The sequence below is a fragment of the Triturus cristatus genome, chromosome 4_1 (genome assembly GCF_964204655.1).
Source record: "Triturus cristatus chromosome 4_1, aTriCri1.1, whole genome shotgun sequence".
Taxonomy (NCBI): domain Eukaryota; kingdom Metazoa; phylum Chordata; class Amphibia; order Caudata; family Salamandridae; genus Triturus; species Triturus cristatus.
The window spans coordinates 779,495,666-779,519,770 of record NC_140585.1 but is presented as its reverse complement, the minus strand read 5'-3'; the positions used below and the strand labels follow the sequence as shown (position 1 = coordinate 779,519,770).

The window sequence follows — 24,105 nt, the reverse complement described above, 5'->3', positions numbered from 1 at the left end:
ATCCCGCTCCTCCCACATCAGAGATGACTGGTGGGATATTTGAGAGGAGGCGGGGATAACACTTGTGAGAGCGGATGGTGCAGGACACTGGATGCGACCAAACTGAGCGATGTGATCATGGAGATATACAGAGAGAAGTACACTCCTTATGTCGAAATAATCTTTGAATATGGTGCCTGATGTAGAATTACTCAGTAATATCTCATGTTTGCCCTCCCAACGATATCAATTTGTTACATTCCAAGTTATCAGAACTGTAGCGGGGTGCAGCGGGGAGCAGTGATCCACCTGGCCGAGTGCTGGTGACAAGCTCCCGCGCACTCAGAGGTCAGAATGGGGTTGGTTACCTTCCGGAACAGCTTGAGCTGAACCTTGGCTGATCAACCAGCTGATTCACTTGAGGCCCATTCTTCAGGTGGTGAGTAGGGTGGAATCCAAGGATTTGGCTCAAGTGTAAACCATGATGAATGAGAAGTTTGATCGCAGGATGTTGGATCAAGCTGTTTATTCAGGCAGTGTGTTTTGACGACTAAAGTGGTTAATGCAGCCGAAATGGGCTTGGCGAATAGATGTTCATTCTTACGGACGGCGGTCCATCATCGACATACCCGCCATCTGTTTTTTCAGCGCCTGACCCTTCCTTTTATATATGTCCTCAATGAAAAGCACACTTTGAGTGTCATTATTTACTCTTTGACACCCCTGTTTGACGTTTACTGAAGAAATACAAAAGTATTTAATGTTGCAGCTTGTTTGAAGGTATGCTGATTGAGGGGAGAGGTGTGAGTATTCATGCAGTCTCCAGGGGAGGTGATTCAGCCTAGAAAAGTAGTGCAGATCTTGCTTTATTCCTGCAGAATACAGAGCAGTGCGTTTCCTTTGAAAAGCTGCACACTGGGGATGCAGCATATGGTTTTCATGGAGGTCTAGGATTAGGAATGCAAATGAGTATGTGCTTCTCAGCGACCTTTCTCTTCAAACGGTGCAGCTTTCAGGGGCGTCCGCGCTCCACCCGTTGAGGCTGCTAGAAAGAAAAAAAGATTGGAAATGCGCAGACGTAGAATTTATTGTATCTCCCAGGAAATGTTGTTATGTGAGAAATTCCAAAGCGTCTACTGGCAGGAGGGGGCGTAAAGTGGCAGATTTAGCATATGTTTTGCATATACAGTGCTGGAAACCTGTGTAATCAATTTTGGATGCGCGCTATGTATGAAAGGGAGTGAGATTTTTGCATTGCTGCCGCTGTGCTATGCATCGCCTCCAGGCACCTTTGTGATTTTCACAGTGAGAATTTAGTTCTAAATGGAGGTGATGAATTACGATACTGGAAGGTGACGTCTTGCACAACCTAATCTACTGTGCAGAAAACATCTCGAGGTGGAAAAAAGTGTAGTCCGGTTCTCTTCACTTTTAATCCTTGGCTTCTCTGCTGAGCTTGCTAATGTGGGCATTGTGCCAGCGTTTTTGAACTGATGTAAACTTCTAGCTAGATAGAACTAGACTGAGAACACCAACCCATCCTACAGATAAATAATATATCGGGAGATATTTAAAAAAATGATCGCTGTCAGCCTGGACCAGATTGACACCAGCAGTTAAGAGGTGCAGTCCTCTTTAAACCTGTTGTGCCATTGGGCTAGGTAGCGCTCTCTCAATCAATCAATCAATCAATCAATCAATCAATCGATCAATCAGGTGACTGGTAATGCATGACTACTCACCTGTAAGGATCACAAGGCACTGGGGGAGGGTTGGAGGGGGGAACTGTTGATCGGTCGAAAGGCACTGTGGTTCAATCGAAGAGCCAGGTCTTGAGGTCCGTACTGAATTGCTGCAGTGACAGTGATTGCCTGAGGTGGAGAGGAAGGGTGTGGTGGGAGACGGTGTTGAAGGCGGCAGAGAGGTCCGGAAGGATGAGGGCTGCAGTTTCTCCTTGGTCGAGGAGGGTGCGGATGTTGTCTATGGCAGCGGGGAGGGTGGTCTCTATGCTGTGGTTGCTTTGGAAGTCAGATTGGCAGAAGTCCAGGATGTAGTTTGCTCCGATGACCTTGGCTGGGAAGGGGAGCAGAGAGGTGGGTCTGAATTTCTTGAGGTCATTCTGGTCGGCAGAGGGTTTCTTTAGCAAGGGGTTGATCTTTGCGTGTTTCCAGCATTCGGAGCATGTGGCGGAGTTGATGGAGCAGTTGATGGTGTGGCAGAGTTCAGGGCGATGGAGATGCCTGCTTCGTTGAAGATGTGGTGCGGGCAGGGGTTTGAGGGGGCTCTGGAGTGGATGCTCTTTATGATCTTGAGGGTGTCATCAGCAGTGAGGGGAGTCCAGCTGGGCAGGGTCTGCGGAGGTCCTGCGTAATTGGGTGCAGTAGTTGTGAGTGGGGTGAGAGGGCCTTGGGTGTCAAGGCTGTTAAAGCTGTCATAGATCTCCTTAGTCTTGTAGTGGAAGAAGGTGCTGAGGTAGTTGCAGAGGTCTTGGGAGGGTATGATGTCTGCTGTCTCTGTGTTGGGTTCGGCGAATTCTTTGACAATGGCGAAATGTTCTTTGCTATTGAGTGCATTGTCATTGATCCTTTCTTGAAGGGCCACATCTTTGTTGTTCTAATGAGGTGGAGGTGTGCGGTGACAGCAGTTTTAAAGGCTGAGTAGTCTTCAAGGGTCTTGCTGCTCCTCCATCTCTTCTCGAGTCGTCTACAGGTGTATTTGGAGTCAAAAGGGCGGGAAAGAATCAGCTGGATTTTTTGGAGTGTCTCTTGCCTGGCGCTTTCTTGAGGGGAGCCAGTGTGTCGGCGCAGTTAGATATCCATCGATGTAAGTTGTGTGCTGAGGTATTGACGTTCGTGGAAGTCAAAGGTGGGGTTTTGCTGAGGGAGGTGGTCAGCTGTTCTTTGGTGACCTTGTTCCAACTTCTGCAAGGTTTGCAGTGGGCGTGGTGGTGTACGGTGGGTTTCATGAAGGAGAAGTGGACAAAGCGTTGATCGGTCCAAAGCAGCTCAGTGGTGTCGCTGAAGGTGATGTTGTCACTGATGGAGAGATGGGTTTGAGTGTGTGTCCTGCTGAGTGTGTTGGGGAGGTGACCTGCTGTTTGAGTCTGACGGTGGCGAGGTTCTCTAGCAAGGACAATGTGTTCTTCTCATAGGGGTTGTCCAGGTGAAAGTTGAGGTCATCGAGGAGGATGTAGTCTGAAGAGGTGAGAGCCTGCGGAGCAATGAAGTTGATGGAGCTGCTGAAAGGTGGATAAGGTCAGGGGGGTCTGTAGATGAGGGTGTCATGAAGGGTGGTCTTCAGGTTGGTCTGGCCCTAGAAGTGGAGGTGCTCCATGTTGGTCGAGTGGTCGTCCGAGTGGGTGGTGAGGTCAGATGGTGCTTTTGTGTAGGATGGTGAGACCTTCACCCGGTTTGTTGATGTGGTCCTTGTGGATGATCTTACAGACATCCGAGATGGCAGTGGCGATATCTGGGGTGGAGGTGGAGTTCATCCAGGTTTCCGTGAGGAGAGAAAGAGAGCTGAAGACAGAACAGTCAACGGCGGTAATCCCAAACAGTGAGCCCCCAATCCTGTGTCAACAGTCACTTGCCGGCAGTCTCTAGGCAGATGTTTCAGGCCCTGCAGGGGGCAGCAGGACTATTGGTAGGACTAGGACGGAAGCTCAACATTGGCTGCTAAATAGCGCAACCAAGGGGCTCAACGTGTGCAGTGGCTCTACCACCACTGCTCTCTTCCCAGTCTCCTCTGGATAATAATCACTTCCTCCCCACTGCTCACCTCTCCCTTTTTGCTAAGTGAAAGCATGAGTTTCCTGCCCCTGCCTCTGTGGGAGACTGACCCTAAAGTCATCAGTAGATCTGCTGAACTTGCAGAGCTACTGCAGCCACAGCCAGAAGAGCCGAAGCGGCATGAGGCAGCTTGTGGATCGGCATGAGTGGGAAGAGCTATCTGGTGCTCAGAAGGAGTCGACACAGCCGCCCTGGGACAGGACCGTATTTGATGGTAAGGTCCTAATTTGGGGTTTACTCTGCCCCCTCACTGTGCTCGGGCCGTCCTTGGGTCACAGGAGCGTTTTAGCATGGGGAAGCGCCCGTGCTCAATCTCAGGGCTCCGCACCGTTTGCGATGCTTGTCCGGCCCCCTCCGACCCCGGCTGCATCACCCTGGAAGCACCAAGACCTTCATTTCTTTTGGGGTACAAACTCTGGCACAAATTGCGCAGCTGGTAAATTCCAGTAGCATGGGTTTTCTTATCTACCCAGTGCACAGTTTACACCTCATTCCCATTTACGCACGGAATAATGGGCGAATTGCATGTTTGAGTCCCAATTCTGAGGCATGCGGATGTGCACTTTTTGTCATATGGTTTTCACCAGGATTTACCTGGAACGATTCTCTCATCAAAATCATTTGATTTAGGAGTTTGTTCCTGAATCAGGATATTTGCCCTTCCATAGAATGAAGCATCTAAGTCAAAATAAAGGAGTGCTCTAGTGTATAGCATTTTTTTATTTTCTGGTTACAAGTAGATCAATCACACCCTAAATCATTTTGAGTGAACATGCAGTTGTTATGCCATTCATAAGTGAGTAATTGATAATATCATCTTCTGGATTAGCGCTTATTAAAGCTATTAGTGCTGTTGACCAACTTAACCCATAATATTGCTACAATAGTTGTTATCTATTGCAGGAATGATGGCTGATAGTCGATAGGCCCTTTTAACTTAAGCCTGATTGTATTCCTATTGGGTACCTCTCTTCTTTCTTCCATCCTTATTCAATCGTCGTGCTGATCCGCTTGGCAGTCTTAGAAGGTCTTTATAACCGCATTGCTGTGCAAACAGCAGACCACTTTTGACTTTGAATTAATCTGATATTACCACTTTTTGATCTAATGTTCATGTGTGAACCAAAACAGTGAACTATCATATCTGCAATCTTTTCTGCTCGCTTTAAACCTTGTTAGTGAAAAATATATGTCTGAGCTGGCGACAGTGCTGACAAATTACTTGTTAGTAAAAATGCAGTAGAATATTTTTTCTCTGCTGATGGGATGTTGAATAGTATGATTAGATGGTTCCATAAAGATTCACAAGGCGCTTTAATTTAGCTCTGTGACTATATACATTTGGATTATAACGCAAACATGCCAGTGACCTTTATTTTTGCATTAAATAGATTATTCTGAGTCCCCAGGGTCATTCACCACAATGGATTGCTTACATGAAAGTCATTATAATTCCTATTTCAAAATGTGAGCATTTCTGTAAGAAAGAGTTGTATGATGTTTACAGGTAGCCTGCGAATGCAAGGTATGGTTGAATTCTTCAACTACTTGCTACTTAAATAAGTTATGATGTTACTTTTCTGTGTGGTCTTCCTGGGTTTTATTCAACTTTTTGGGGTCTAGTTTCACTGGTATTTTGCCTCTGGTATTATGAGACTACTATTTAGACTCATGCACTCAATTGGCTTATTTAACTTTTAAGTAAGACAATAGTAAATTGGCACAGGAAGTGTACATGTGGGCTGCAGTATACATTTACACCTCTGATATTTGTGACTGGAAAAATGTGGCTTCGGGTCTGCCATTTTAGTTTGCTTAACCGTGCAGATTACATGTGAGCGGAAAGTGCTCTGGTATGTACGAAAACTTAATTTCTCAGAATTCCGGGCTAGAAACAGCTAGAAAATCCATTCAGGGGTTGTTTTTACCAGTTATTAAAATGTAGTTCAATTGAGAAGGTAGATTTTGGTAAAAATATCTGAGTTGAATAGTCCTATTCAGATGTTAATTGATTTGCCCACAGAGTAATTTACAATATTATACAGGGCTTTTGAATTCCGGATTTTTGGCTTTGTTAAATATAATTAACTTTTTAAAATGTGGTACTGTCCATGTTTCCATGCACTTTAACTCTGTATCTATATCTCCCAAGAATTAATTTTTCTTTGTATATTTTCTATATATTAATTCATATTTGTATATATTTTGTAATAAAGTGTTGGTTCACTTGATGCTTGTATTCATTTGAATTAAAGTATCCCCAAAACGTAAAATATAAAAAATACAAATAGGGCAATATATTGCAGTTGAAGACAGATATAGTGGACTTTTTGTTGAATAGTTGTTACAAAAATGTGAACAATTTCTAAATGATTTCACTGAGAGATTGCTTTTTGTAAATACTGATGGATAGAAATCTGGAGCACAGAAAACTTCTCATGAAGCGTGGAATCTGTGGGTGAGACCAGGAGTTGTTTTTTTCCAACATCTGACACAAAAAGAGGCTTTAAGACATAAGAACTGGAGGGACCGGGACTAGTAACAGGTCCTGCATATGTCCCTCTGGGTTATATTGGTCAAACAACAAGCATTCAGTTCCTAAAGGGGGAGGGAGAAAAAAGGGGGAAAAGGCTTTAGATTGTTGCAGAAGGAGGAGGAGTTCCCTTGTAGGAGCAAGGGCCCTCGCACACCCCTGAGGGTGTCATTCTTCATCATAGGGCAGCTCCTCGTTGGGCCGGCACTGCAATGCCCAACGAGCCCCGCGGGGGCTCTTTGCCGGAGGTCTTTTCTTTTTGCCAATGTGAGAAGAGTGAAGTGGTGGGGTGTATGGTAAAGGAGTTTGAGTAGAAGTGAAGGGAGGGTATGTCATAAAAACAATAACAGGAATCCCAAGAGATGCTTTATTCGCTGGGTTAACATGTTATGATTAAAAAAACAAAAAGCATGACACCCTCAAGGGTGTGTGAGGGCCCTTACTCTTAAAAATTGAACCCCCTCCTTCTGCAACAACCTAGAGCCTTTACCCCATCTCTAAAACATGTGGACATTGTTCATATTCCTAATAAGCATATTTAACTTACCTTTAAGTCCCTAGCATATGGGACAAAGTATACCTAGGGTGTGTAATTTACATGCCACTAGTGGGCTACAGCACCCATTGTGCCACCCACTACAGTAGTAGTACGAGCATGACTGCAAGCCTAATATTGTAGCCTGGAAGTGTCAATTTGAGACTGCTGATTCAACCTGTCAAAATAATGTATTTTGACAGGCTTAAACGTTCCTCTTCAATATTAATAAGTCACACCCAAGTAGGCCTTAATGCCCATAAGGCAGGGTGTGTGGTAATTAAAGGTAGGACATATTAAAATGTAATATTGAATAGGTCCTTACAGTGAAAAAGCCCCACAACTATTTTCCCTGTAGCAAGGCTGGCTGTTCCATAGGAAAACACTGGGTTACATTATTACATTTAGGTTAAAAAAACAGCTAGAAATGTAATTTGAAGACTCTTTTTAATTGCCCATCAAAATCCAATGTAATGGTAAAATTGAATTTTTAATAACTATTAGCAAAAAGGTACTTTTAGAAAGTTACATTTTACCTATCTAAAGCCTCGTTAGGCCCATTTGCATGAGCTCCAGCAATCACCTGGTAGCTGAATAGCCCACTTGATGAGGTGTGAAAGCTGCTCCCAGAACAGGACAAAGGCATTGGGTGTGGGGAGGTGTGTCTGTTCCTCTGGCAGGATGACCATCTAGTGCCCAGGAAATTGATTAACTTCAAAGAGGTCTACCCTCTCAGAGGCAAATACAAGCTGACACCTGGAAAGCATCCTTCTTTTTTTCTTCCCCCAATCAGGAAGACACCAATCTCAGTGGGAGGAGCTGCCCCCAGATTTGAAGAGGCCATAGACGAGGGGTAGCTAATTTCCCTGGTCACGCCTCTGGAGGTTGGGCACACAGTTTCTGCACAGAGAGAAGGGTTTTGCCTTGTTCGATGTAGATAGAGTGGTGCAGTGTGGGATTGTTTACTGTAATTCAACTAGGAACTGCCACAAACATGGGTAGGATTACCCTTGCAAACTTTTACTCTATTTGTCAGGGAAGGGCCAGGGGTCTCTTCTACCACAGACTAGTGGCAGGCATAAATGTGTGGTTATTGGGCACCTTCTTCAGAACACTACTGGGCATGTGAAAGACAGAAGAGGCTGGACCTGCTCCCACTTGTACCGAGGAAAAAGAAGTGAACTCCAATAGTCAGTTGGCTGACCTTCTGTTAAACTACAGAACTACGAAAAGATGAAAAAAACTTCTTTTTTGGTGGAGCCCAGCTGATCAATTCCATCTGAACCTATCCTGGATGCTAGTGGCTTCTGATGAAGTGAGTCTTGACCCCCAAATGCTGTTCCTGAGATCCTAGGACCCTTGACTGTGACTGTGACATAGTGTACTCCTCCAAACAGCCTGAAAAATGGAGGACTTCAAAACATTTTGGCTCCAAAGACCTCTGGAGGACTGGGACAACCCTGCCAAGTCAATGAGAAAAATGTGCATTTCCGCTAGGACAATGATTCAAGTTGCTCCCACTTGGAGCTTTTCCGCAGCAGCAAATCCATTCCAGCGGCACATCGCGTAGAGCGTATCCAGGCTTCTGGAGTCCTGTTCAGCTACAGCTTGCAGCCTTGCCCCACAGTTGGAATCCAAGCTCCAAAAAATGAACTTAGTCCAATCGTAGAGATCTTCACCGGGTAAAGACACCAAAATTATCAGCTGAAGAGGAACCTTCGTGGGGTACAAATTTTGAATTTCCCTCAAACAGAGCTTTCCCCCTTATAGTCAATGGTTTAACTAGCACCTCATCCAATGGCTTTTCAGCCTCATGGAACCCTTCTCTGCCACAGCATGCTCCCTTGCTCAGTTGAGGATTTTTGACTTCCATTTCAAAGACTAAGTCAGAAGGTAAAACTTCAGACCAGGTGGAACGCAGCTTCTGTATCCTTCCTGTGCACAACCAGCCTTAAAATATGTGTAGGTACCAGTCAAGCGCAACCAGATGATTGTGGTTGGTGCCTAGCCCTTTTTGGTGCTATTTTTATTTTTTAAATGTTTAATTCATATCACTGGGTGCCCTTATTGCTTTTATATTGTTTTCATGTCATTTTGTTCATTAAATTATTGCCTATGTTTATAAATTGGAGTGGGATTTTTAGTGAGCTGTGTTTTTCGACATTTTAACTCTTTGGTACTTCTAAATGCTTTACACGTTTTTTTTTAAATACGCCTGCTTGCTCTGCACCATAGCTGCCAGTGGTTGAGCTTCGTTTAAATCACTGAAACCTTTACTGACCTAACAAGATAGTGACATTATTACTTGGGTGGATTCTCAGCCACCCCAACATTTTCTCACAGGCTGAATAACCCTTATCAATAAAGACTACTTCAATGTTTATGTATTTCTACAAAAAATGTTCCCATGAAGCCTTGCTAGCTAGGATATCATTCCAATCCCTGCTCGTGTACTTCACAAGCAAAGCAGGCTAATTGTGAATAATAAATAAAATGTTATATTTATAACAAATGATACTCATTTTTGAAAATGGTACTCTTGATAGCCAAATTAACAAGCTATTGTACAGTGCACAAAACACTTTCATTAATACCTAAATGTTTCTTTTTTATACAGGATGAATAAGAGATACCTACAGAAAGCAACAAAAGGAAAACTGCTTATAGTAATATTTGTCGTAACTCTGTGGGGAAAATTAGCAGCAGGGGCAAACCATCATAAAGGTATGTGCATCCCATTTTTATTATATATTTAATGTAGCACTAGATGTGTACTAAATGCTATTATGGTGATACCACGGGCTTATGTTAAAATGTCAAGTAATGTCATGGGCTTCCACATAGTGAGAGAACAATGAGAAACATCAGTTCACTTGGCTGAGACAGGGACAGAATGGAAAGATGGCTTGACAACCCCTAAATATTCATATTCTGAGGTGCTTATTGCCCTCAATAGCTCTTGCCATTCCTATTCTTTCTCATCTGTGTTGTGGACTTCTGCTGAAGGGCACCAACAGGTACTATTGGGTGCTTCCATGATGTTGACAACAGTGTGATGAGTTTTTTGTTTGCTTGTATGCATCTCTTTGTTATGTTGAAATGAACGTACATGAAGGGTGTCTTTCTTAACAGAGTCGGTGGCAGCCATATTGGGGCCACTGGAACTCTCAGCAGTATCTGCAGCCATCAACATTCTTTCAGAGAGGATTGAGTTCAGTGGAAAAGCCGGTTCTAGTTTTCCCCTCTGATGAGCAGTGTTGAGGGTAAAAAGAGTCTATTACTAGTAGTAAACTAAGCCACGTCTAAATGATATTGAAGTTTACATGTTCTTCTAAAAACCATCCCCAATTAAGACAGCGCTCGTGATTAATGATTATATCACTCACCCTTTTGACACACAGCTCTAACCATTACCCTGAATGGGCTTACGTGCAAATCCACAACCCTATTAGAGAAGAAGTGTGGATTGTTCTACTTGGCCAATTTAAGGAACCTGGAAATTCATGTCTATCCAAGTGTCTTCTTTCTCTAAAAAGCAAATCAATTCTTGATTTCAGATTGTGATATGGGCAGTCAAGTGGGTTTGTGTTTAATGTGGACAGGTTCATTACCCGCATCAATTACATACTGCAATTTTGGAACACACAGGAAAGAAAAGTCCACTGTCCCCCACTCTCTGCATGGTCCCCACCCAACTTCCACTTTGGCATGAAAAAATACTTGTTATCTGATATATATTGTTGTTAACAGACCTCATCTCCTTGATATGGTGACCAGAAGAGACACACCCTGCTGACACCAGTAAAACTCTGGCAGTCTATGATGGGCTGTATTTTTTCTTTTGGGTACCTTGTTATGTTTTTTAAACAGTAGTTAGTTAATACACAATTCATCTATGGGACTGTCAAATCCTACGTATGCAACCTTTTCCATATAAACAGACGTTCGCCCAGAGGGCGACCATTCCCATACTTACCATTTTAATGCCAGCTATGCTTGGAATGCTAGAGGTAACTCTCCTTATAGGACAATATGTAAAAACCCATAACACATCACAGAAGCAGCATGCATTGATGGCCGGATCAAATGTCGTATTTAGGTCTGGTACGGACTGAGTTGGTGGGGAATAAATAAACAACGCAGTTCAATCACAAGTAATCAATGTAGTCCATATTGCCTTTTTTGGTGTTTTGTATAGCGCTGGGTTCTCATATAGAACAACTTCTGAGCGCTGAGCTATACGAGATGAGAATAAAACTAACAGACAGGAAGCAAAAAAAAGTCCAGTACGATTAGGAGCCAAAATTCATCCTTCTTCGGTGATATTCCCAGGGTAAAATAAGCGTTTAAATATCTGGGGTTTTATTGCTGCAAATGAAACAATCGCCAATCAGGTGCTTTACTTTGGCCAACTCCTTGAAAGATGAAAGATGGCTTTGAGATTACATAGATTTGCCGGAATTAAATTTCCAAGGAGGGCAGGGTGGAGCGCGGATTTCACCTTTGCACATACAAAGCTCGCCTGCATATTGTTTACTGTCTGCAAATATCACCGCTGTCTCCCTGCGGGCGAGTCTGAAGCAAGCCGCCTCGCTGCCTTCGCCATCCACAGTCCTCCTCAAACACGCATCTCCAAGGAGAAGGCGCGTGGCAGCTTGTTTTTCCCTGTCTTGGGTATGAAGAAAGAGACTCCCCAGAAACCGCAGACCTTCAGGTGTGCAGCGAGCCGAACATATGCACCAAATTAGTGTCGCATGCACACTGGCACCCTAGGGAGCTGGGGCGCGCAGCGGAATACACCCAATCTGGCATATGACTCCGGCGCTGTAATCATTGGTAATGCCAGCCCAGATGGGAGGACTGTTTTAAAGTTGTTAAGACGTGTGCCGTCCCTGGGGCGCCTTCATAAGAGCCATCATCTTAGGATGCGGCTATCTGTTGTAAGCGCGACGCCTGCGCAGGCGACTCATTGCGGTTTTACAAACTGGACAATTAACTGGGCTTACAATTAAATGTCGTATGTTCGCAAGGGGCGGGGGGACTTCGGAGCCGTAGCGCCGTGTGATTGTGTGTGTGTGTGTGTGTGGGGGGGGGGGGGGGGGGGGGTTGGAGGTGAGGTGAAAGGCTATTTTTTCTCTCTTTTTGCCAATTTCCATTAAATTATGACGAAGGCGGGGTTTCCATTTGGAATGGATGGCACATTTGAAAATGCGTGGCCTTGCAAGATCGCTCCAGCGAGGGAAAATGCAAGTAATGACAGTAAAGAGAATGCAGACTGCATCGGAGTCCTTTCAACACTTTGCTTCTTTGAATTTAGCACGTCGAAGAACATGGTTAGAGGTTTTCAAACGTCTTTTCTGTTTTTTTTTAGTGGCGTTGATGTGGCAATTTCAAGTGTTGCCCTGCCCTGCAAGGGACATTGAATATGCTAGCTGTTCTTTGCAGGAGAAAAAATGCTGCACGCGAAAAAAGAGGCAGAATAGTGGAAATGTTTTAATTAATAGAAGACTTACAGTCTCGCGACTAAAGGAAGAGATTTGCAGAAAGAGATCACCCCAAGTTCAGCCATTGTCGCGCCCTCAGAATGCGCGCAACAGGACAGTGCCTTGGCATCTATTCATGGATGTCAATTCACCAAAATGCCAGGGGTAGTGGAAGTGACGTCGCATGCCTTTTGACCTTCACTTTCACTCACACATACACATGCTTACACATACACACGCTTACATATACACATGTATTGACACATGCACACACTCTGCCTACACATACACACACATTCCAAAAAACACACACTCTCTCTTACATAAACACACTCAAAGCTGCAAGCACGCACGCAGCATTTATAGATTTACCTCAGATGCTAGGGACAATCATATCACAGCTATTTAAAAAAAAATAATACAAAAATAGAGGTGATGAAGCCCCCACCAACGTCCAGAAGGACGAGCTTCTTATGTTCCTGGTACTGATTTTGCCACTGATGATGCTAGGGGTCGGAAAGGCAGCGCCAGGGGTCACAAGGGACATGCCAGTGGTCACGGCTGCGACCCCTAAATGACGTCCGTGCATCTAATTCAGACAGTGCTTAATTTGAGCCGGTGGTTTCCGTGCTCGGCACTGGCACTTAATTGTCAACACCAGTGATCATGACAGTAAGCCACAAGGTGACACTGTCTAGCTAATTTAAAGATGACCACAACAACAGTTAATTACTTATTCAATATGCATTAGAAATGGCTAATACCTGCCACCCAAGCCGTTCTTATAGCTTTGGGTGCCTGTTTTAGTCTGAATTGTCACACTTGTAGGAGTGTTATGGCTAGTAGTTGTGTTATTACTATCACTGGCCCAATGGCAGGGGCAATGTGTGCTGCAAGCTGCAAGGGCCTCTTGACGAGCACTCCAGCAAATTAAGCACTGAATTCAGATCATACGCACAGGCTCTAGTCAGCATGCATCTTGAAAACCACAATCAATTCACATTTCGGTCTCTTCACTCCAGAAAAAGAAGCATGCTTAAATCTCAACTCAATGCTGATTGTGTTTGCTTTTTTCAATTCTATAAGACGGCAACTATATTCTCCAACAAAATGTCCCCAGTACATGACAGCGGCAATTATTTTATGTAAATAAGAATTTCACTGCTTGCCAAAACCGAGCTACTAGGGGGTCTAAAATGTTTTTTAATTCGAAAGCATTGTAGCCATGGTTATCAATGTTTCTCGGCACAGGGCCCGCTGCCTACCTGCGCGCTCGCACATCGAGTTCTGTCTCCGAACGACTGTGAGAAAACTCACAGGACGCCGTCGTCAGCTAAACTTCCTAATCACTAGAAGTTGCGAATAGGTTATTCAAATCATATATTCATCTGAAGTACCCTTTTCCGATCACGATTTGATTCTCCACATGGAGGAGTAAATGAATGTAAGACAGTGGGTTATCTCTGCAGGGGACAAGTCTAAATAACACATTTCCTATTTCTTTCACACCAAAACATTACAAATGATCATAAACAGCGCAAGTCTTTCATTCTGCAAAACTCGTTGGCATCAATTAACATATCCAGCATGCAACAAAATCACCTTTCATACCGAGAGCCCCTGGAGGCGTCTCCACACAACCTGTTAGTTCCTCTCCAATCCCAGTTTTCACTCCATCGAATGGTTAATTAGCGGTGAAGAAGCGGCTGGAGACATTTTCTTTCAGAAAGTTGTAGATTCTCAATAAAGACATACCAGGCACTCCCCACCCACCTTCATAAAACCCCTCTTTCTTGCTTGGCAGTGAGAATACGCGAGGAGAGCTACTGTAGGCGAGGTGTCATGGGTGTGTTTTCGTGCTGCTGCTGCTCCGCGCCGTTAATTACGCACTTATTTTTAACATACGGTGGCATGGAGGCTTCATATGCACTTGGGAATTTCAGAGTGTTTAGACAGATGGCAGTAAATAAATGACAAAATACTAATGTTCACAGTGCTCATGTTGTGGTGCATGTTTGCAACTGCACATCAGAATGGCTTACTATTTGTGACCGATCGACCCATTGCTTCCGGGTTTCACAGGAACCCACACACTGGGCACCTGGGGTGGGACTCCACGAATCATGAGAAAAGATAGAGAAGGGAAATAATCCTGATTGGAAGGCCAACTTGCACATTTTGTGTATGGATGTTCCCATTGGTTCCTACAAAAGGGACCCCCTCTAAATATTACATGAAAGGTCTGGGAGAAAAGGGGGACAAGAAATCCAAACAATGTACTAAAAAACCTCCCACCTGACCTCTATTTCTTTGCTCTTTAGGGCTAGAACTGCTCATCTAGATTAATAATATATTTTCTGAGACGTACAACAATATTGCTTTATCAAACACTTTTATTGTTTTCTTTTAGATTTTTTTTATTATTGGTATACAAAAAACATTAAAAACCATATATTCTATAAATACTTTTTTCCATTTTTCCTTGTTTAGACATAGATGTTGTACCATTTATACAAATGCAAATATCGTGACCATTTTTGCACACAATGTATAAGTTTCTTCACAAAACCCCTAACACTTCATCGCATACTCATGCTACCTCTTTCATCCACATTCAATGTCTTACATACCATCCACACTAACAACCCACCCAAGAACTCATACACAGAATGGTCAAACAAGGGACAAAGATGTTGGAGTCTCCATGACCGTGTTGTGGGTTGGGTGCAAACACAGACGGGTCGACATACGTTTCGGTGGTCTTTGCACGTTTTAACCACCTTCTTCACGACCGTACAATTATACCAATTTTAGGCGAGTGGTAGGGGTATAAGAGGATACAATATGGAAAATCTCTTAAAGTCACCACTGCTTGATTAATCAATGATGTAGGTGTCACATCAGTGGGGTGTGTATCCTCTTCTAGAGCTAGAGATGAGACGCTTAAACCTCTATTTTCCAATTGCTGAATTAGGGAATTCACTACACCGTTTCACTTCAAATAAATATTGTTAGCCTGGCGGTTATAAGCCCTCACACTAATTATGGATTGTCCTCAATCCCTGTTTGTGAGTTATTTCCTTTTTCTATATTATAGAATATAAGGTCATGTCGACTCTGACCTATTTTCACTGTGCTCGAGCGTGGTTACCCAATTATCCTAATGTCCCAGTCTTCATTCATTCAATACTTGCCGCCGGTGCTCTAATCGGGTGCTCTCCGTCAAGTGCCTCTGTCACGCTACATAACATTGGTTATACGGAGCAATCACCACATCAACAATTTGCATCAGTGACATCACATAGATTTGTGTGCTCTTGGGCGTATGTATTTTGAGACACCTTTTTTAGAATAACTTACAATTTATTACCCCCTTTTCAAGCCTACTTTAGGGCACCTAATATTGAATTATATATTATACGGGCAGAAACTGAAAAACATAAAAAACAGCCGAAAGCTCAAACTGCTTGGTACCTGCCAGCCAAACATTACTAAAGAAAACTGAAGAAGCATTGATAAAGCCACTTCTTTTTTTTTTAGTTTGCATCTAGTTTCTTTACTTACTACAGCAACATTTTATGTGAATTTCAGTGTCTAACTATCTTGTTACTTCCATTGCAGGACAAACATGCAAAGGCCAGGTTGTTAGATGTTTAACAGACTAGTGCATTATATTAAAATAAGGCATATGCACTTATTGCTTACCAAATATTTGCAATCACAAATGTATCCTGCTGCAACAGTGAAAATCAAAGTGCTACTCTGAAGATTTTCACCCTCCCGTGGTTAAAATCTACTAAATTTCTCATAATTTCTCTCCCTCTGCCTTGTCCTTCTTCTCTTCTTTAAACGTGTGTATGCCTGTGGCTATACTGTTACCTGTTACCTGCTGAGTAAGAGAAAGGGGAAGGGGCAGGATACAGGCGATGGACATAGATCTAAAGAAAACAGTATAGCAAGAGACTAAAAGTAGAGCAAGAAAGGGGTAGAGAAAGAGATGATGAAGAATATCTGAGATAGGTAGGGAAGTACATTACTAGAGAAAGGTGAGATAGACAGAAGGAAGGAGAGGTATAAAGAGGAAGATGTAGGTAAAGACAGGTAGAGAAATAGGTAAGATTTAGAGTGCAGTAGAGAGAAAGACGGGAATAAGGAGAAGAAAATGTAGAGAAAGGCAGAGAAATACAGTACCCCCAAAGGGTGAGTTAGAGAGAAAGGTAATATAGAAACAGAGAAAAATTATAGTGATAAAGGCAGGAGAGGTAGAGGTAAGTAGAGAGACTTGAGAAAAAACAAAGAGCTGCAAGGTGCAGAGAGAAAAATTAGAAAAAGTACAGAAATATGGGTCAGGGAAAAGAGAAAGGCAGTTAGAAGTGTGAAGGCTAGAAAGAGAAATGTGGTATAGAGTGAAAAGAGGAAGTTGACGGATATGCGTCAAATAGAGAAAGGATGGTGATGTTTATATAGAGGTAATAAGTTATGAGAGGAAGAGATTGTGTGGTAGTAGGAGCTATAAAGAAAGGGATTGAGAGATATGGTTGAGGTGGACAGGTGCGCTGAAATGGAGAAGAAGCTTCTGAGCAAGAGATGTGCTTGAGAGAGAAAGGGGGGAGTTGACTAAAGAGTAAAAGGGGCAGAGCTCGAGCAATAGAGATAGCCAGAAACAAGTACGTTATTGAGAAAGGTGAAGAAAAGGTGACCAAATAAGAATGAGAGAAATGGAAGGTGAAGAGGTAAGATTGTGGTAAGGTAAATCGAGAGAGTTGCGGTAGAGAAAGGAGAAAAAAGTGATAAATATATGGGCTGAGAGTGATAGAGAGATGTGCAAGGTCATGTGAGAGAGGTAGAGGAAGATGAAGTCAAATAAAGCTTATTGGGATATTAAGAAAGAGATGAGAGACAAAAGTGAGGTAAATAGACCTGAGATAGAGAGAGGGTGAAGATACATACATAAGTAGAGAGAGAGGTCAAGAGAGAGAGTTAAGGTAGAATAGATGAGGTGAAGTAAGGAGAGGCAAATGACACAGAAAGATTATTTTTAAATTTATTTGCCACCTGAGGGCGTAAGGGCTAGGACTGGGTAGGCCTAGCATGCACAAGGCAGAACCATATTTAATAAAAATGCCTGCTGCTGCTCACTACCCCTATACTGGCACACAAACAGGCTGCATAGTGCCATGCACAACCCTTGCATAATGGTGTAGAGGTGAGTGGACCATGGAATTTGTAATGGAAGCATACCCTTCTAGTACCAAATCCTACATCTAGACAATTCTTAAACATTCCACACATTGTATGTGTGCTGTCCAGTGCAGCACACAGGCAATGTGTGGAATGTTTGGGGAAATTAAAATATTAATTCATGTTAGCTCTTGTATCAAGGAAGTGTTATTATTTTATTTTTATGGAAAGCCCAGTCTGGCAATCGTAGTAGATCTGGTTTTGCGTAAAAACAATTGGGTTTTTATTCTAATCAGCCAGGTACACCCAGGTTATATCCGCTAGATACAAGTTTGTGCAAAGCAACGCAAAGTGCTTATTTGTGCTGACAAAAAGCTACTTTTTGCACTGGGAGGTAAATACTTGTGTAAGAATTTGTGTTGCTTTGTGTCACTTTGTGTAACTGTGCCCCAGTATTAACTCTTAACCTCTTCTGTGCCCATGACGAGATAGTCTCGTCATGGAGCACGGTCGCGCTGTGCCCATGACGAGACTATCTCGTCATGAACCCCACCCACTAATGAAACGCCCGGCACAAGAGGGGGAAAGGGCGTGGCACAGAAGGGGTTAATAAATCTGGCCTATATGTTTCCGTAAACTTGTTTTAGCTGTTGAATTATGAAAACAAACTTGTTTTTATGAGCAGCATTCTTATGGCAGGAATTTTGACTGCCCCATTCACTTAACAAGGGGGGCCCTTGGAAGGTGGGACCTGGGCAACTGCCCTCTTTGCTCATGCTTTAAAACCTGTCTGAGTTGCACATCACACAAATGAGTTGTTTCTGTCAATAATCTCGAACTGTAAATGAAGCCATCTATTCCATCCATTCCAGAGGCCAGCTATTAATGATTTCGGAATTTTCTCCGAATAGAATATTTTTACTAATTTCAACACATTTTCTGGGATTCCACTCTGCAGAAAACCACTGTAAATAATATTTACGGATATGTTGAGCCTTGTCTGGTACCTTGCACGTACCATGTGTTGGAAGTGAATTTCAACATGGGCCCCATCTCCAAGCAGACACCACCCACACATTTCGGAATTTTACTGGTTGTGGCTACTTACCCAGTAAATCTAATGCTTTTCCACACACGAATGTCCTCCCACTTAATTTCATGTGGTAATTTACCCGCTATTTTTGAATCCCATATATTGTTTCCCCTCCATATCCAGGAACTCGTGCTGTCAGTACATGAGGTAGAAATACAGGCAAATCAGTAACCACAGTCCACAGTCCAGTTACAACTGCAGTCAAGCGAGAGAACCACCTATTATTCTACCGGAAATTAGCTCTTCTTAGTCAGACCATTGATAGCATCATATCCTTATATGTTGGCTATTTGCCGCAATACACAATACAGCTGATGTAACAAGTTCATTCCGATGCAGATCTTTGAATGCTGTATTTATCAATTGTCATGCAGCAACGATACACATCTGACCACTACTAACTGTACACAAAACATAAAGAAACATTACTATGCCGTCTCCATTTTTGCAGTTTACTAGAGACTGCTCCAGCCATATGTTGCAGAAGACTCTTTATAGTGTCAGCCCTTGATAATTATTCAATGGCTTTCATCTCTATCTCAGTTAGCTGTTCTTTATTGGTTGGATTCCTCCCTATTCTGTGTGTGTTCCTCTCCTGTAAGTTAGCATGTTTATCTTCTCTTTTGATCGGATAAGGTGTAGCCTTGTATAGCTTTCTGTAAGGAAATGCCTCTTTTTGTATGGCCACACCCATGTTTTTCGACTGATGCCACTGGTTTTTCGACTCTGAGAGTGCACTGAGGCCTGCTAACTAAACCTCACAGCTAGTGTCCTGACCCTAAAAGTGTATGTTGAATTGGCTATAGTCAATTGGAAATGGCTAACTTACCTGTAAGTCCCTAGTAAATGGTACCCTGGTACCTAGGGCATGTCAATTAGAGAGGTACCCCAGGGCCTGCATCACTGATTGTGCCTCTCTAGAGGTCCCCCAAGTAAAACAAGTACCAATGTCTGCACTGCAGACTGATAGATAAGTCTTGCACAGCTAGCCCAACCTTGCCATTGGAAGCAATGGCAAAGCCACCACTACCGCTGGACATGTGTATAAGTCATCCCTCTAGCAGGCCTACCAACCCCTAAAGGCAGGGTGCAACATATGACACAGAGAGGACATGTACTTTGCGTGTCCTGGAAGTAAAACACGCAAAACAATCATTTTACTGTAGAAAAAATTGGTCGCCCTATTGATGAGTACAGGGTTACGCTCTGAATCCCTCAGCTGTGCAAACTCTGGAACTGTGCGACCAAAGAAGGCACTCCAAGGTATCAAACAACTCATTACATTAAGCCTAACTTGTATCTCAATTGAGAATTAATTTAACTTGTTGCTGTGTGCAACCTTAGCAAAACTGCCACTTTTTTGCCTTTAAAACCCCTGTGCCTTTCCGGGTACACACGGAGCCTGCTCCACGAGACAACTTTCTGCCCTCCTGGAGAGACATGCTAATGACTCTCAGGTAGCAGTACATTGAGGGATTGCAGGCCAGGGAGGTGTCACATCCCTCCTGAAGGAAGTCACTTGGGTGTTAACCCCAAAAGGCAAGCTTAAAAGTTGAAGTCATCTTTGAAGGGCAGATGTGTAGCCCCAGGGGGGAAAGCTGCCCCTTTGTTGCCTTTTAGACAGGCTGGCACGGGAGGCAGAGAAGTGAAACTAGTTGCCAAACTGGTTTCCCCAGAGGCATGCAGCCCTGAGGTAGCCACACTCCAGGGGTGGGCTACTGAGTTCTGTACACCAAGAGAGGAGTCTCGCCATCTTGGGAGTGGGAAGAATGGTGCATCCTTGGATAGCCAGATGACGCACTCCACAGGAAGTGGTCACCAGGTGGGAGGGAACCTGATAGCCCATTGGCTACCAACAGCATTCTGCCCTGAGGCCACTTCTGAGCATAAAGGGGGCTCTCCTGGCCTCCAGACCTCAGATTTGGACTGTCTTGGAAGAAGGGCAGAAGACAGACTGCCCTCCTACACCGAGGGACCAGCAAAAAGAGGCTGCACTGACAAGGACTGCACCTGCTGCACCTGGTGGTTATCAAAGAGAGGGACTATGCCTGCCATGTCCTGCACAGGGAGAAACTGTTTCCAGAGTCCAGTCAAGCCAAGAGAACTCCAAGGGCCAGCTGACTGGCCTCCTCTTGACAGCACAGGGACACAACAGCTGAAGAAGCCTGCTTGAGCATGTTCAAGCCGCTACCACCACCACCACCATGCAACACTGAGGACCAAGACCAGATGCACAGAGCTGCACCCAAGTTCGCAGAGCCCAGGAGTGCTGTCGGAGAGTTGTGCTTTTTTTTTTTATTAGCGCTTTTTACTGTATTTTGTAATAAAGACTGCATAAGATAGCAAAGTACAAACATGTGCATGTTATCTTTCCCTACCATTCACAGTATAGCAATATCTTGATATATCAGCATGTGTGGTGTCCCTCTCCCCCTTGTGTAGTCCTGAAATTTGTATTCATCCAATTTCGGCTATCAATTGAGTTCAGAATTCCCAGATCTTTTCATACGTCCTGTAGACCCCATTGGCTTTATTTATGTAGAAATTTAAACCGGATGAGGCAAAAACGCATTGATCTATTCAAAATTTTGGGTGTCATTTTAGCCTCTACCCATTGGTCATCTTCTTGGATTCCTAAGTCTGCCTACCAGCTGGATCGGAGTAACCCCCCAAGTCGGGGCAGTATTTATCAATGCTTTGTATTAGTTGGCCCTGGCTTTTTTTTTAGGGTTGTTCCAAACTTTTTGGCGTCCTCCTGTATTTTTTCTGACCTGTTTTTGTTGGCTTTAGGACTCTGGGCACTTTACCACTGCTATTCAGTGCTAAAGTACATGTGCTCTCTCCTTTAAACTTGGTATTATTACCTTAATCCGTTTTGCATATTTAATTACTTTTAAGTCCCTTGTACAGTGGTATAAAGTCCCTGATGCTCCAAGGGAATCCCACAATGCAGCCCTCCTTGTCGAGCGCGCCATGGTCCAGGGACGCCAAAGGCATCAACACGAAACTCCCAAGCCTGGGAGGCCAGAGAGGAACATTGAGCCTGAACTTCATGACTGACCCAAGGCGGAATTAACCAAGGTACAGTCCACTGAGTGGTTGCTGCCCCCCTTTGGGACTATCTGGAGCTGTGCTTGACTGCAACAGCTGCCACACACATTGACAGGCAGCTGCCTCAATTCATTGATCGCGGGTGGAGGACCGGGTGAGTTTTCCCCCCATTTGCCCTGTAACTTGTGTGTGTTCCCCTTTCCCCTGGTCGGAAGTGCCTGAGGGAGGGGGGCACCGAAAGTGTTTTGGGGGCACCAGCTCTGATGTTTCAGACAGGTTGAAGCCTCAATCAGGCCCCTGGTTCATTTCTGTATCAAAGGTAATTCTCATGTGATACGTGACACCTGCCTCATATACTAAGTGTTTATAATTTCTTGATGATATCTGGTGAATCATGGGATTTATTACAATCTGCTGCATTTCATGCCTTGATTTATGATTTATGTGTCGTTTTTTCCTTGCAGGCTCAGGATAACGAATATTATTTCAGGATTTGCATTTGTGTGCGCAGTGATGGTGTTTTCATGACGTGAGGAAACATATAAGTCTTTATCTTATTGCACTAACTGTGATGACAGTTGCCTAGTTGGCAAAGTGAATAATGGCCTATGTGGTTTTGGTCTATGTTTATATGCAACACAGATACGTATTTTTATATACTATTGTGTGGAGTCTCTTTGGTAGTGTACTTATTGTGTCACAGGTGTGTGTTGCGCAAATGCTTTACACAGTGCCTCTGGGATAAGCCTGACTGCTCTACCAAGCTACCAAGGGGGTGAGCAGAGGTTATCTTGGGTGTGTAACTCCCTTACCCTGATTAGAGTGGTGGATTCTGCCTTGCTTAGGTTCTTACCCTAGCCAACTAGAAACCCCATTTCTAACAGTATAGATGAAGATACTCCCTTAATGCAAAGCTTCTAATGTTACGTGGCATTCAAGATGAGTTGTATTTTGAGATAGCGGTAAGCACATCCCTGTGGTTGTTGATGGCGTGATGGAATTGCACGTATCTGTAGAATTGTGTTTGAAGGCAATGAAATTTTGTGGTGAGCTCCTAAAAGGACTGAATGCGACTACTCACCCAGACATCCTCCAGGATGACAATACCTATAAGATCCGAGTTCGCGAATACAGGGAGTCTTGACGTCTCTGCAAGCCAAGTACCCTGCCACAGAGGTGTTGCCGCTGTTATTGCATTGTTCCATTTAATGAGTTTTAAGGCTGCTTGCCAACAAAGCACCGGGAGGTGCAACACTGTAGGTAAGGAGCGTAGGGATGGGGGTCTTGCCATACAATAAGCTAAGGATACCATTGGGTTGGATAAGGTCCAGCTCTATCTCCAAGAAGGGATTGCCTCTGTCTGAGTAGAGCCAGTCGTGGATTAGCACCATATGCAATGACCAGTATAACAGCTGGACATCTGTCCATCCCAGGCCCTGCTTATATGCCCTACAACAGCATTCTTAAAAACAGACTTGCAGGACCTTTCCTGCCCATAGAAACGAGCTAACCTGGTCCCAAAGCCCCACGAAGAAGGTATGGGGGCTGCTCACAGAGGGAATGTTGCAGAACATATAGGAGATGCGGAAGGGTTACTATTTTGAAGAGTGCCCCTCAGCCCACCAGGGTGAGTGGTAATGACGCCCATTTTTAAAATTCGTTTTTGGTTTTGGGCAGGAGTGGAAGTGTGTTAAACTCGCAGTATGCTGGGAGAGGGCAAGAGTCATTCCCAGGTAGCGAGAACTATCGCCCACATTGCGGCGGCCTGCCTCCGCTGCCGCTGGTGCAACACTGCTTCCAGCAGACTGGGGCCTGTAGTCCATGAGCTATAATTCAATAACATTACACTGATTGTGTGTCATGTTACTTGTTCACTGTAAGACAATGTCTTTTAATTGTTTGGTGCAGCTGTGTAAAAAGGTAATTTCTGTCTGTCTCTGGGCACCTGCATTTCCTATTTTGTTTTTAAAGTGGGGCCAACAAAGCCTATTTCAGTTAGAAGCTGCCATTGTGAGAGTGAGACACACTGTAATAATTATGCAAATTACTTTTACACTGAACATCTGGGATTTTCCAATTATGTACTAGTAGATGTTAATTTTATCTTCCTAAATGGCACTCATTTTATGAAACCTGGAGAGGAGACAGGTTGAGAGAGCCACATCAGAATAGACTTCTGCAGCAGGTGCATTAGTCCAGAAAGCTATCACCAGCATATAAAAAGTTAACTTCATGGCCTCTAGACTCAAACCTCTGTACTCTGTACAGTTTTTATACTATACAAGTACGCTATAGTTTCTGGATATTTGCCAATACTTGTTTTATGATGTTTTAAAATATTTCAACTGGGAGACATTAGGAGAATTTCATTAATTCATACATTGATTTCACCTCCTTCGAAAGTAAAGGCTTGATTTAGAAGTCATTTCCTGTAGCTAGTTGTGACTTAGGTGTGATTTACT

General features: G+C 43.7%; 1 protein-coding gene across 3 annotated transcripts in view; it reads left to right on the top strand.

Moving 5' to 3' along the window:
• TAFA2 (TAFA chemokine like family member 2) overlaps nucleotides 1–24,105 on the top strand; it is a 1,225,759-nt gene that overhangs the window by 928,355 nt on the left and 273,299 nt on the right. For all 3 annotated transcript variants that reach the window (XM_085653346.1, XM_085653345.1, XM_085653344.1), the window contains exon 5: nucleotides 9,453–9,559. In XM_085653346.1, the coding sequence (XP_085509472.1) occupies nucleotides 9,454–9,559 (106 nt within the window). In that variant the 5' untranslated portion in view covers nucleotide 9,453. The remainder of the gene's footprint in view (nucleotides 1–9,452; nucleotides 9,560–24,105) is intronic.